General features: G+C 37.4%; 2 protein-coding genes across 6 annotated transcripts; both read left to right on the top strand.

The window, feature by feature from the left end:
• Nucleotides 1-944: 944 nt before the first annotated feature.
• On the top strand, nucleotides 945-7,741 carry emp2 (epithelial membrane protein 2). 4 transcript variants are annotated; one of them, XM_085934667.1, is made up of 5 exons: nucleotides 945-1,135; nucleotides 6,092-6,297; nucleotides 6,383-6,491; nucleotides 6,575-6,715; nucleotides 6,785-7,741. In XM_085934667.1, the coding sequence occupies exons 2-5, from the start codon at nucleotides 6,220-6,222 to the stop codon at nucleotides 6,952-6,954; spliced, it is 498 nt and encodes a 165-aa protein (XP_085790793.1). In that variant the 5' UTR covers nucleotides 945-1,135; nucleotides 6,092-6,219; the 3' UTR covers nucleotides 6,955-7,741. The 4 variants fall into 4 exon arrangements, with proteins under 4 accessions (XP_085790793.1, XP_085790795.1, XP_085790794.1 ...); XM_085934669.1 differs by lacking the exon at nucleotides 945-1,135 and adding an exon at nucleotides 3,437-3,823; XM_085934668.1 differs by lacking the exon at nucleotides 945-1,135 and adding an exon at nucleotides 3,817-3,905.
• A 1,019-nt stretch (nucleotides 7,742-8,760) lies between these two features.
• atf7ip2 (activating transcription factor 7 interacting protein 2) lies at nucleotides 8,761-11,099 on the top strand. 2 transcript variants are annotated; one of them, XM_085934129.1, is made up of 12 exons: nucleotides 8,761-8,839; nucleotides 9,025-9,104; nucleotides 9,330-9,398; nucleotides 9,475-9,540; nucleotides 9,621-9,664; nucleotides 9,756-9,787; nucleotides 9,867-9,919; nucleotides 10,036-10,081; nucleotides 10,207-10,253; nucleotides 10,361-10,438; nucleotides 10,551-10,738; nucleotides 10,823-11,099. In XM_085934129.1, exons 2-12 carry the CDS (start codon nucleotides 9,033-9,035, stop codon nucleotides 11,031-11,033), a joined length of 906 nt encoding a protein of 301 aa, XP_085790255.1. In that variant the 5' UTR covers nucleotides 8,761-8,839; nucleotides 9,025-9,032; the 3' UTR covers nucleotides 11,034-11,099. The 2 variants fall into 2 exon arrangements, with proteins under 2 accessions (XP_085790255.1, XP_085790254.1); XM_085934128.1 differs by having other exon boundaries at nucleotides 8,780-9,104.
• The last annotated feature ends 2,788 nt before the right edge of the window (nucleotides 11,100-13,887 follow it).

Genomic DNA, 13,887 nt, shown 5'->3' on the forward strand with positions numbered 1-13,887 from the left:
TATATACTACATACAAACATTGTGAGATTAAACTGTGCTCCACTGAGAATTTTTGTCCATGGTTACCTGCTATTATTACACAGCAACATGCATTTGAAAAGAATCCAATCAATTCCGTCTACCCATTTTGTTTGCATGTCTCTCTTCCCCTCAGAAAAGAAATGGGAGACCCCAAAACCATGTTGAGAAAGTAACTGGCACAATTCTAATCGTTTCAACTCAATCACATGTGACTTTTTCACATTCATTCCTCCACGGCATCATAAATGCAAAGAGTTATTTGCAGTATAACGAACCTTGACAATACCCGCTTCTTTGTCCCGTGCCTGGCTAACGATGTCCTTATGACTCCACACATGAATCCACTTCCATCACAATGCATTCTTTTGGGTCAACTATTAATCTGCTCAGACATTTTGGAATATTGTTGAGGTTTTATTTCTGTGTTGATTTTGCTGTTATCTATTATTTGCATATGAGAGCACACTATGCTCCACCCCAGAACTGATATGCCTAAAGAAATGGGTGTGTGTCTGTCAGTAAATAAACACTACTAACTTTTCACACCCCTGCGGGTAAATTGATGAATAATACCATGAAAGATTTCAATGTTATTTTAGGTTTTATGACACTTATCCACACATTTAAAAAAAACACAATGCTTTTTTTTGTCTATTTATTATTCTGATTATTATGTTTTTATATTTTTTATCTCTTGTTTTGGAGGTGGCCAAATTCTCTGTGTTTTTTTTTCCTTTTCACAGTCTCTCACTGTATTTCTTTTATTTTGAAATTATGGTTAACCGACCATTATGTTTGTCATAATGATTTCTTTACCTGTCACCACACATTTTTGTATCACCATCCACAAAGGCATACGCGCACCGCCCTAAAGCCACACCCAAGTGCCTTCCTACGCCAGCAGCGGAGCCACAGAGTGCATCTCCAACTTTTTTTTTTTTTTTTTTTTTTTTTTTTTTGCAGGAGAGTCCAGTGAATTGGGTCGGTAGTTGTAGCTGAGTCGCGCCTGCAGACTTGTTCCTGTAATATTTGCTCACTTGAATATTTCCAATTACGAACGCTGCCTCATCTGGAGCTTCGTTCATAGTGTTTCACTCCAAGTTCTTCAAAGCTGGTGAGTAAATATGTTTGCATATAGTTTGAATGCTGCAAACAATTCACTTTAAAGCCTGTGTGTCAAGTTGATGCTCTTTTTTTTTCTAATAAGTTAGAGTTGCGCCTTCTGTACATATATTCTTGTTTTTTTTCCTTGTGCGTATTTTTACGCACAAATAACTCAGCCTGAACTTCCGAAATGCTGACCAAAGGGGCGTCGTTAGACACTCGTGCGCTTTCGAGCTCTTCCAACTAAGGAATATTTAAAACAAGTTATATTTAAGGAACTGGACGTTGCGCGTTTGGGTGAAATTAAAAGTTTGCATTCTTTTCAATGATTTTTTTTCTTTCTTTTGTTAACATTCCAGCTATTTTTTTTTTTGCCTTCTTCCATATGGCAACTCCATGTTCAACATGACATGTTCCCATTTTAAACTGGATAAAAGAAATCCCTTAAAAACCATAATGATTTACTTATCTATTTATTTGTTTATTTATTCAGTCAAATGAAAGTTTATAACGTGATTTAAATTTCCTAAAGGATTTACGTTTGACGAGACTGCGCCCTCTATTGGTGCAAATAATTCTATGGAGGCTAATGAATGGAAATTATTTTTTGGAGTTTGCAAATTGATTAACCTTGTGCCAATTAATTGAATTGAAAATACTGAAATAGGAGTGTAGTGTTTTTATTTCGACCCCAATAAATGAGAAATTAATTCTAAATGTCTAACAAATACACACCATTCTGATTACAACATATATAAAATAATTAATTGTTCAAAAGGGAATAACTATATTTCAATGTATTTTATCAAATGAATGAAACATTATTATATAGACTGGACAATTAGTATAGCTGATCTAAAGAAGGTTATTTCAAACTTTAGTATCCTGTAACATGATCTGGTCGGTCACTGCAGAATTGGCAGACTGTCCCCAGTTTGCCGGCAAGTCAATGTTAGTTTTTCCCATATTTTCTGTCATCATGAACTCAGCACGAGTGGAAAAGTGTGTAATATTTCTTACCGAGTTAGCTTTTGAAAGGTGCTGACTGATAAAGTTGATGAAGAAAATATAGAAAGTGTGCAGTGTGTGGATGGATGCTAAACAGAGATGGAGAGAATTTAGGGACTGGTCCCCTAAACCATGTGGGGGTCATTACTCAAGGCTGTCACTTCAGGAATGTCTATGAACAACACGTGTTGACTCAAACACATAGTAAAAACACGTCGGTGTCCAACACGAAAGAGTTCCAATGTCAGAGGCATCTTTTTCAACCCTGCAGGGAAAACAGTGGTGTACATGCGTGTGTGTGTGTGTGTTTATGTGGGCATTTGTCCAGTTTACAAGGTTCTAATTAGTGTGGACTACACACACACACACACACACTCACATGCACAACATCATTACTATATTTACTGTTAACATAAATTTTGCTCAGTGGATATTTTGTGAGCCTGTGATCCTGAAAGTTGATCCACAGATGCTTTTACATGGCCACTTTAATAATAATAATAATAATAATAAAGTAGTTCAAGGTTGGATATACACATTTTGTTTGCTCTTCCCTAAACAAAGCCTTGTATCGACTCAATGACGGAGAAGATGTACCTTTTGTGTTTTCACTAAAAATAGACCTTGCATTTGGTTGCTGCGTATAAACACCAACCACCTCAACTGACCCAACCCAACAAAAGATAAATGAATCATTCTGATTCTTCTTGGAAACAGTCCCAGTGTACAATGCAAAGTCCATAAATCATACATTTCAAACTGGATTTCAAGAGCACTCATTACTTGGGGTTGATAGTTTTTAATGACAAAAATATATTAAAAACCCAATTTAAATTGGTGCAGTCCAAATGTTATTCTTGGACAATACATTAAAGAAACAAAATACTCTAGAATGAATATTTTCTTGGAGTTACCCTACAATAAGTGCTTCTGAAAGAAGATTTTTTGCAAGGAATGTCACATTATTTTCAGTAGTATAACTTAATTTAGAGCTAGAGGGCCCCACTGGAAGATTTCATATCCACTTCCCCTTTTCTGTTCATCAGTTTTTCCCCAAATGCCAACTAGAGAAGAATTGGGAGAGCGGAAGAGTGAGAGAGTCGGGGGAGTGAGATCCAGAGGCCCAGTTAAGTCTGTGGCTTTGTGTTTTATGAAAGAAAAGGACATTAAATGTCAGCATTTTCCAGCAGTCGCACAGCGCACTCGTACGTGCACACACACACACACACACACACACACACACACACACACACACACACACACACACACACACACACACACACACACACACACACACACACACACACACACACACACACACACACACACACACACACACACACACACACACACACATGCAGAGTCCTCTAGCTTCCTATTATAAGGGTGAGTGGAACGGAGGAATGGTTGTATTCTGTTTCTCTTTGTCTGTGTGCGTCTGTGGAGGTGGCTGCAATAAGCGAACAATGGAAGAAGAGCTGCTTTAGTTCCTCGATTGTAAATGTAATCTAGAACTGACCCTGAGTGGCACAAATGGCATTCTGACTAAATTCGATATTGAAGTCTTTTATTTGTTTGTTGATTGACACAGAACAGCTGGCGCTTTGTGAGCACACGTCTACTATGACAGATAGATACACCATGAGATTTGTGAAAACAATGTTACGCATTCCAAACCGGCAAGGCCAATGTATGTGGCATGCGGACATCATTATGAGTGCTTATGTTTGTGTGTAAGCGAGTGTGTGTGCAGCTGCTAGATGGCGTCTGAGGTGAGTATTAGCGAATTCACACCTGAAATGTATGTTGAGTGATAGTCAAGGAAGTGGAGGTAAGTGCACAGTGTTTTTGGGTCAAGTGTCAAAGTAGCCCAACTATATCGAGAACATTTGCAGTTCATAATCGTTTTTTTTTTTTTGGTATTAATATTGGAATTTATATGCACAGTTTACATGTCTTATTTGTCAGCCTTAAAAAATTTTATTAATTTTTTTTAACTAAAGTTTGACATAACACCATTTTTTTTTTTACCATGGTCTTAATAGTTTTGGATTTTTTTTATTTTATTTTTTTATTTCAGTTCGAGTTTTGTTTTATGAATTCTAAAAATAAAAAAAATAAAAAATGTTTTTAGAGTAGGTTTGTTAGTAGTTTTTATTTTTCAAAACATGTTCAGTTTTTTGTAGTTTAATAGGAGTTTTAGTGTTTTTAAATAGATTTTATTTTGTTGGCTTTTGTCAACTACCATAACCTTGGTTTCTACATGTGTGTATCTGCATACCAGTGTATGGTATTTTCCCTCCCATGTTACCCAATTCTGTTTTCGTCCTTCTTTTTGCTAACGTTATCAGCAGACATGATTACATTGGTGTAAATGTGCACGTGTGCGCATGTGGGAATTCTCCTGCTGTTCCAAAACATAATTTCAGCAGGAAGGAATTAAAATCAAAGAGTCGCGACGCAATAAATCCTACTCTATCGAGTCAGCTTTGCTCGGAGAGGCATTTATTACTTTGAGATTTATTATTGTGCTTATAGTTAGCATTGGTATTTAAAATTATGATGGTTTAATATTGTGGTTTGTTGTTTGGAAGAGGGGAAAACTTGGCTTGACTATATTATGTACATATCGTGCAAAATGAATACGCCTTCATGAACCGGTGGTAATTTATTCCTTTTTTTTTTTTCTCAGTCCACCGCGCTGTCCTGTTTACTTCTCAGAGTTCAGTGATGACGAGCATTTACCAAAAGCACTTGGTGTTTACATTCCTATCTGAATCCTCAAGCCAGTGTCACATGATTCAAAGCCACTTTTGAGATTTCGTCTGTCTTTTCCTGTCCTCGCCACCTCAAACAAGGCCAGTCCCATCTTTTGGCAAAACCCCCATAGCCACATGTGCTCACACAAATTGTGGCCTGCTTCCTGTCGGCGGGAGGAGTCTGTTTTTACTACGATTCCATTTTGGCGGCGAGGGCTAATTCCTTTGCTGTCTGGCTTGTGTGTGTGTGGAGAACTTTGGTTTTGCCAACTCTGCTCTTTTTTAATGTTCGCTTTGGGTGGCAGTTACCAAAATCGAAATGATGTAGTATGTGCATATCAAGGTTCAAATTCAATCCAAGTTGATTTTTTTTTAAGCATTACAACAATTAAATAACACTAAAGAGGTTCACATAAAACGCAAGATCGGTCAATTAATACAATTAACACACAAATGTTGAACCGGCTGTCAAATTTCAGGTTGGAGTAATTCACATCTGCTGTGGCATTTTTAGGAGTCCCACCCAAAAACCTTATGTTGGCATTACAAATTAGGTAATTTTGGGTCCTGCTCACATAATAAAAGTAGAAAAATCCACATCTCCAGAGGAGGGACCAAAGTGGAAGCAAGGAAAAAGAAAAGGGGACCTACAACAGAGCCCTGTGGGAAACCACACAGGAGGAAACACAATCGTTGAGGCTGACACAGAGGTCTTGTCAGCCAATTATGGCTTGTAGAAATTTAAAATTGGATTGGGGAAAAACCTCAAGAATGCTGTTTTCACTAGCTAATCAAAATACATTCGCTAAGAATATACTATCTTCCTGACCAGAGAGGAACTTGATAGAATAAACTGCAACAGAGTAGAACAAAATAATTTAACAAATATTTCCTCTTTTATATATTATTATATTCTCTATATTATTGCAATTGTGTTGTGAGGTTATCCACAGTGACACAACACACACCAATTATATTTTCTATAATTTGAGGGGTGACTTTGAGGCGCCGCGTATTTGACAGCGTCTCATCAACAATTCTATAAAAAGCTGTTTGTATAATTGGTCGCAGATGAGGCAATTTCAACATTTCCACATTGGTTCACTTAAAAGATCTTCAATTGCTACACTAAATTTAGAATTTAACACACTTTAAGAGCTTAATCTTGTTTTTTCTTTGTTTCATGTTTATTGCTTCAGACTGACTTCCTTTATTGCCAGAGGCCCAGCAAACTATCAGCCTACAAACTTGACTTCCATTCATAGAGGGGGAGAAAAAATATATATCAACTACGAGAAGACGACCCAACTGAAGAGAGGAAGCAGCCATGTTGATCATCTTAGTCCTCATCATCCTTTTCCATTTGGCTGCAGCCGTTCTCCTCTTTGTTGCAACCATACATAATGTGAGTTCTTGCAAGATGTTTCACAAACACACACAAAAAAAATATATCATTACAGACCAGGACGTTTACACTGCATATGTTACAGGCATGGTGGTTGGTATCAACACCTGGACGGGATGTGCTCTATTCGGACCTGTGGTATTCTTGCAATGCCACTTGCTTTCCTATCGCCAAGAGCCACACTACTGATGCAGGTTAGGAACGTTTACCATTCGTTGATGGTGCAAGCGATGTATAATTTTCTAACATCTGTCGGTTCCTTTTTCCCCCTCTCCAGCCTACCTGCAAACGGTCCAGGCTACCATGATCCTGGCCACCATTTTATGCTGTATTAGCTTCTTCATCTTCATTCTTCAGCTCTTCAGGCTCAAGCAAGGGGAGAGATTTGTCTTCACTGCAATTATTCAACTGTTAGCTTGTGAGTGACACAAACACACTCAAATGGTTAACAAAATGTAAACCATTTGTAATTCTTTCCTCTTTTCAGCTGTGTGCGTGATGATGGCGGCGTCCATTTACACGGCTCAGAACAAGTCCTTCCATCATAGCAGTCTCCACGACGGCTCGTACGGCTCCTCCTATATTTTGGCTTGGGTCAGTTTCCCAATGACTCTAATTAGTGGTCTGATGTATCTGGTGCTTAGAAAACGCAAGTAAATGTCAATTTATGGGGGATAGAGTATATAAATTGAAATCCTTGGATGTACAGCAACCCCGAGAAGACATTTACGTGCCGTTATTTTTGCAAATAAAACAACACTCAAGATAGATCAAGCATTGCCTATCACTCTTGTAATGGTGAATACAGTTAAGGATGCATTTGATGGCACTTCCTATATACACACACACTGATAAATGGTTGTCATTTAAGGAAAGCTCACTGGATTTCCAACAATATTCAGCGTATATTTTAAAACGTAAATGAATGGCTGGAAGGGAGAGCCATGTTTGTTTAATTTGCATTTCAAGTTGGACAAGTATCACGCGACAGGTTCATTTGAATGAAGTCAAAGTGTATTTAAATTCTCATGAAAAATTTAAAAGAGGAAGAACTTTTACAGTAACCAATGATTCTTTGTGTATTTAATGAGAACGTATCTCGTAATTTGTGTATGAGCTGGTCATCCAAGTTAGAAAGATCCACAAAACCTCTTATTTGTTGTTAAAGGATTTAAAAAAAACAACAACAAGAACACACTTGTGACTCTCTCTTTTACTTCTTTTTATGGCTCATTGTCATGCAAGCCCATGTGGGAAATGTGTGTGGGTTAAGTTTAACAAAAAAAAAAAAAATATATATATGGGAGATTTTCTTTCTGGGTCCACATTTGTTTTTGAGAAGCTATTAACAAATAAAACATGTTGTACAGATTTGCTGTGTATGTATAGTTAAACCTATTGTTGACTGAAATACTAATGTGGTTAATAACAAAAAAGTCGAAAATATGATGTTAATCTTAGCTTCAAGAAATGTAGTGGTATAAATTGTGAGATATTATAAATTGTCTTTTGCATCTGTTGGTGACATGGTGAAATACACAAACCAATGATGTGCTGTGATGTTTGGGATTCAAATGACAACATAAACTTGAAGTAGGAATGTTTTGTTATTTCTGTCATGTTATTGGGTTATTTTGCTCTTTTTTTTCCCCAACAAAAACTGGGACAAAGGCTATTTATTAAACCAACTATAACATGTTCAAAAATCACAAATGAGAATGAAATGGGTCATTTTATTCTATTGCCATGATCTTATGCTTCATATGGAAGATTATTCCTGGCTAATACTTGCTCATAAAAAAAAACACAACTTTTAAAATCACTATTTCTTGGCGTTGGTGTGGTTTTTATAGCAAAAAAAAATGCAATGGCCTCTTTCAGTTTCATTTATGGGGACAAAGAATGTAGTCTTTCTCTAAAATGTGCTTCATTATCAAAATATAAAATATGAACGTGAACATTAAGGTGGCCTATCTTTTATAGTCTAGCGCCATCAAGTGGACTACTAGTCAACTACACTTTGGAAAAGTACTTCACACTCATTCAGGAGTTGCATCCACACTTGTTTTAGCCTCAAACAATTACGGTCCTTTACCTCAAACCTTGAAGTTAACTTCCGTAATTGTTTCATGAAACATTTTCCTTTGTTTGTGACAACTATTTTCTTTCTTTATTAAACATTTAAAAGTTTGTTTCACTATATTGTTAATTCATTTTATGTGCACAAATCTCGATAATTATGTTGATTATTATTGTTCTTAAAAAATAATTTCGGAATAATTGTAGTCATACCACTTCAAATGGAATTGCAAACTTTAATCTGACACTGATTGCAAAACTGTCTGTATGCATTACCAAAATTCTCCAGAGGATGGTAGTAAACAACTAAGTTGGTTGGTAAACGGTAGAAAAATAACGAGAGCGAGAAAAATGTCACGGGTCGGAAGTGTTTCCACCCGGAATAAATATGAAGTAACACAAAACAAAACACACACGACTTCACAAAGAGCTTTTGCTGGTTAACTGTTGTTGTTTTCTCGATGTGAGTTTTATGCATAATAAATTCGGTTAAATTGAATCTCAGTTAGATGTTGAAAATTGCATATTTTGTAAAACGCCAGAATTGGTAACAACACAATCTGAAAGTTTTTTTTGGGCACTCTGTGAGTGTAAAGCTGCTATTTCTTTTCTTCCTGCACTTTTTTAATATATATATTTTTATATAAGATTGAAAGATGAAGCGATCGGGTTCACCTTTAGAGTCTTCTGGAAGCTGTAGAAAAAATATACAATTATCCCAATCTGAAGTAAGTGAAACCCTTCCGTTGTACCAAAAGTCAACGATTCAGACACGATGATGATGATGATGATGATGATGATGAGGTGTCTTCAATTTTTGCCTGAGATGGTGGTTATTTTTCTACACATGCAATTTTAAAAGTTAAAATTTCACCTGCATTAATATACAGATTCAGATACTACTGAAAGACGAAATCCAAAAAGCAGTGCAAAAGAATAATACCATTTTGCAGGTTTTAGCCAAAACTTTTCAACATCTTCAACATGACATGGATTATGAAAGAGCCATCCAAAAACTTGAGGTTGGTCAACATTAAACTTTGAGCTGGCTCATGTACTTTTTATCTACAGATGTTAATGTGAATTTTTTCCCCCCAGAAACGCTTTGAGAAGATTACAAAGAGAGCAGAAAGAGCACTCACTGCCCTGAGGTCAAATGAAAAGGTTCGAATGACATTTTGCCAGCACATTTTTCTAATTCAATATCATTTCTGTGTATATGACAAAAATGTGAATCTCAATAGTTTCAGAGTTTGCTGCTGTCTCATGATGATGACGAAGTCATTATGTACGTAGGACAAAAGTCTTATTATTCAATATCAGTTTGCATTTATGATGAAATTTTGCAAGTTTTTACAATGTCATGTTTTCCTCACCAGGATAGATTGCGATGATGAATCGGTGGCACAGAGTAAGAGCTCAGTACTATTACAACTAGCTGTTGAGAATTTGAAAATGGCTATTTGTTTCACATATGTATTTATCTGCAGAAAAAAGCAGCAGAAAGGAGGAAAGAGAAGAAAATGGGAACAACAATGTCATGGTGAGTCTAAAGTAGTTTTCATTCCAATCTGATTATTTGCATCCAGCCAAGACACTGAGTGATAGAAACTCTACAATCTTTTGTACAAATAAAGCAACTCAAATCTTTCTTTTCAGGATACCACCGAAAATATTCCAAAGGACTTGAATCGAACAAAAGAAGGTATGGTTATTATTGCTGAGTGAGTTTTTATTTTTCTTTCTCTGACTCGTTCCTATGCCTAATCCAGCGATATGGCCTAAAAACAAAATATCAAATTTTTGAAAAAAATTCCATATATCGTCTAGATCTACCACATATCACCGAGCAGTCTGCTCCTCCTCCTAAGAGTGAGGTAAGATGCTTTCCATGTTCATATCCAAACATGACATGCATATTTTGACTAAATATGACTTTTGCTTGACATTTTCTTGCTTGCAAATTCATCCCTTCTGCGTGAAGCTACAGACGACGCCGATGAATGAAAAATCCATCTCTGGCTGCCATGGCAACAACATCCAGCACACAAACCCACAGCAGGTAATTTATTAACACAATAAAGCCAGATTTACACTGAAGATCCAAATATTAATTTTCAGTTTAATTCCTTAATATTCAAACTTATCACTCTCCTTCCTCCGCTTTCCCTTAGAACGAATCTGGGTATCCTCCTTTGCTCATTAACTCTTTCCCGGCTAATTTGACCGTGGAGGCTTTGTCGTACAACATCCCCCATAAAGTGAGCGTCCAACTGGCTCTTATCGAAAATCCCGCCAGCCTCTCAGTGATGTGGACTGCAGAGGAAATTGAACTTTCTCTACCACAAATGCAGAGCTACAGGTAAAACAAAAGTATCATGGAAGGCAATCGTATCGTGTTTTGAATTGACATTCCATGTTGTCCTTTTCTCTTTCTCAACACTAGTATCTACTTCACCATGGAAAAACTCAAGGGGAGCGGAATTTTGCCAGACTGGAAATTGTTGGGCAACGTGCCGGCTAAATCTCTGCCCATGTGGGTGACCATCACTAAATACAAAAAGGGGCACAAGTTGTGTGTCGTCGTGGTAGGCAAGGACATTTTTGGCCGCTACGGACCCTATAGTGACGTCGTGGCTGCAGTCGTGCCCGAGTAGCCCCAGAAGACCTCATGGAATCAAATCTGAAGTACACGTATATGTTCTGCTTTTGCTACACATTAAATAGAGTTTCTTTTTAAATGGTCTATTGTGGTTCAATCCTACGTAGAAGGTAGCAGTACTTTTGGCCATCTTTTTTTGTGGTTATTATTAGAAAAAGAAACGATCAATACATTCAACATTTTGTCAACGAGCGAAAGTTCACACACGGAGAGAGAAACCGTCCTGCCGCAATACCTGCGGGACCGCTTTCCCAGCCAAGACGGCGCTAAAAAGCCACGTGAGGATTCAAACTAGCCATAAACCGTACACCTTCTCAACAAAAGACGGCGCTGAAGCTTCACTTGAGGAGTTCTCGGAAAGTCTTTTTTTTTCTGTTTCCCGACAATCTCCAATAAAGACAAGGTGATGGTGGCTTATGAATGGGACATTTGTCCCTGCAATAAAATGCTAGGTTAGCTAACCAATATGGCTTCCCCGTTTATTAGGAGACTCGCTGAACTTCTGCACAAGAAGCCTGATTATTATGCTGCGTATGACTGACAGTAAAATGAACCACAGTGGATGTCTGTCCGACCTTAGCGTCAGCGATTGCGCGTCCCCCCACCGGACCAGTAGGTCCGGTGTAATAGCGGAGCAGAATGATCGGCCCCTCGAGACCACTTAAAACAGTCTTCCACACTGACACACAAACACACTGTGGCCTAATCGGAGCTGACAGGGCTTATGGCTGAAGAAGATGGGCGCCGAAAAATAGTGCCGAGTAGCCAGATAGAAAAAAAGCAGAGGTGGAGTGATTAAGGAACAAATGTGCTCTTTAAAGTTTTAAAGTCAAGCGCTTGGCAGAATGGCAGACTCCCTCTTTAGTCCCTTCCCTCCTGTAAAATGGATGATGTCCATGGAATATTAGACTTTGCATGAATGTGCGCTTTAAGAGGTTTAGACTTGTCATCTTAATCTTATGCGACTCACCACTGAACTCTGCACCCTTAAAATTGTAGAATTACAAAACTAAAAAAAAAAAAGAAAAAACATTGATCAACCAAAATGTGACCACTACTTTTTGCAACAATACATTGTTGGTCATTTTAGGTCATAGAGTTCTAATTTTTTTTTTTTTTAGTGTATGCTAAAAGCCAACATAGATACACAGGAAAATGAATTCTGTTATGCAGTGAAAAGTAAATGGGTCATCTAAAAGTGAAGATCCTCACAGCGCAATGTGACGTCACACGCAATTCTCTCATTTACCACTAGATGGCGGTGTTTAACAGGGTATCTCACCGTGACAAGCTTGAATGAAATTCATCATGGGGAAAATATGATGCCTTTATGTGTAAATAACATTTCACAGCATTCTCTCACCATAATTGCCTATTGATCACCAGAAAACAAAAAAACCCAAAAAATAAATAAACAATCCAGCCTCCATTTCAATTCATCCGTGAATTAAAGCCGACATCAAAATAACCTGAATGCTAAAAATATTTTATAAATAACATTTGTCATTCTTATTGTCTGTATGTGCAAAGGACCTTGAAACAAATGAACACACACAAGCACACACACACATGTATGATGCAAGTACACAAATAAACGCATACACACACTGACAAGAGCTAAACATCCTCTTGAGAAGACAGGCTTAAGTCCTTTTACGGATGACTCACCTCCGGTTTGAGTTATGCAAATTATTTATTCATAGCCACATCTTCACTCACTTTTGCTAACCATATGTTTTAAAGGTCAGGGAGTATTAAGTGTCCAGAAGTTTTGGAAGGTTCAGGGTGGGGGATCATCAAAGTCACTGAGATTAATCCACTTGAGGGCATACACAAGCATCAGGAATCACACTAATCCTCCTCCATAAAGGTCTACATTTTGAATTTAAAAAAAAAAAAAAAACATGTTACTGTAGTCCTCACTGGATAACTTCATCTTTGACCTTTATTGTAAAAACACTCTACACCATCCCTGCTTTCAAATGTGACCCAAAATATAAAATATGGAATAAATGAAATTTTGCATTTCCAATGAATGAATCTTTATCAATTTTTTGAGGGAAAATTTCAGAGTCTATAAAAACACATTTTCTGTTTATTTTGCAGACCCCGCTAAATATACTTGGCCCCCCTCACATGACCTCACTAAGAAGAATTCTTCCTCCGTCAGTGAACAGGTGAGAAACCCAAACGCCATTTTTATTTTTATGTAACTAAGTGAGAAAGACACTGCAGCTTTGTCATATTTTGACAAGTTTGGTTGAAAGCAAGGCATGAAATTTTGATGAAAACCACATGTGCCGTATACGCTTTTATGGCTGATTGTTTCGAACATAGACATATTTCCCTTTATTAAGATGTCGCTTTCAATTTTTAAAACATATTGGCTAATGCGTTGCCCAACGAGCACCGCGCTTCAAGAGAGACGACTTCTTGCAGCCGAATTAGCAACACATCAATCTTTCATGACTCGTGTTTTTAAGTCGCATCTATCTCTCTCGCCCGCCCGCCCGCCTTCCATTTGATGCGACTACTTTTGCCACATTTCACATTCACCGAGACAAACAAGCACCATCTCCTTCCATATTCATTTTTATCCTGTTCTTTCGTTTCATGTCAAACTTTTCCAGCGTGGGAATTGAACATGGGCATACTTGAATGCCACAGCAAATATAATTACATCACTGGTCAGAGTTTAGGACAAGAGGGGAATACGTTTTATAATAGCTTTTAAAATCTTTTTTCAAACATAACTTCAGCATTAATAGAATTACAAACTCCTTAAAAGTAACTGTATACCCTTCACTGTTTGTATCCAGTGAAGTGGGCTCACAGTTTGAATTTTTTTT

Source organism: Syngnathus leptorhynchus, chromosome 16 (assembly GCF_054491065.1).
Source record: "Syngnathus leptorhynchus isolate UIUO chromosome 16, UIUO_Slep, whole genome shotgun sequence".
NCBI lineage: Eukaryota > Metazoa > Chordata > Actinopteri > Syngnathiformes > Syngnathidae > Syngnathus > Syngnathus leptorhynchus.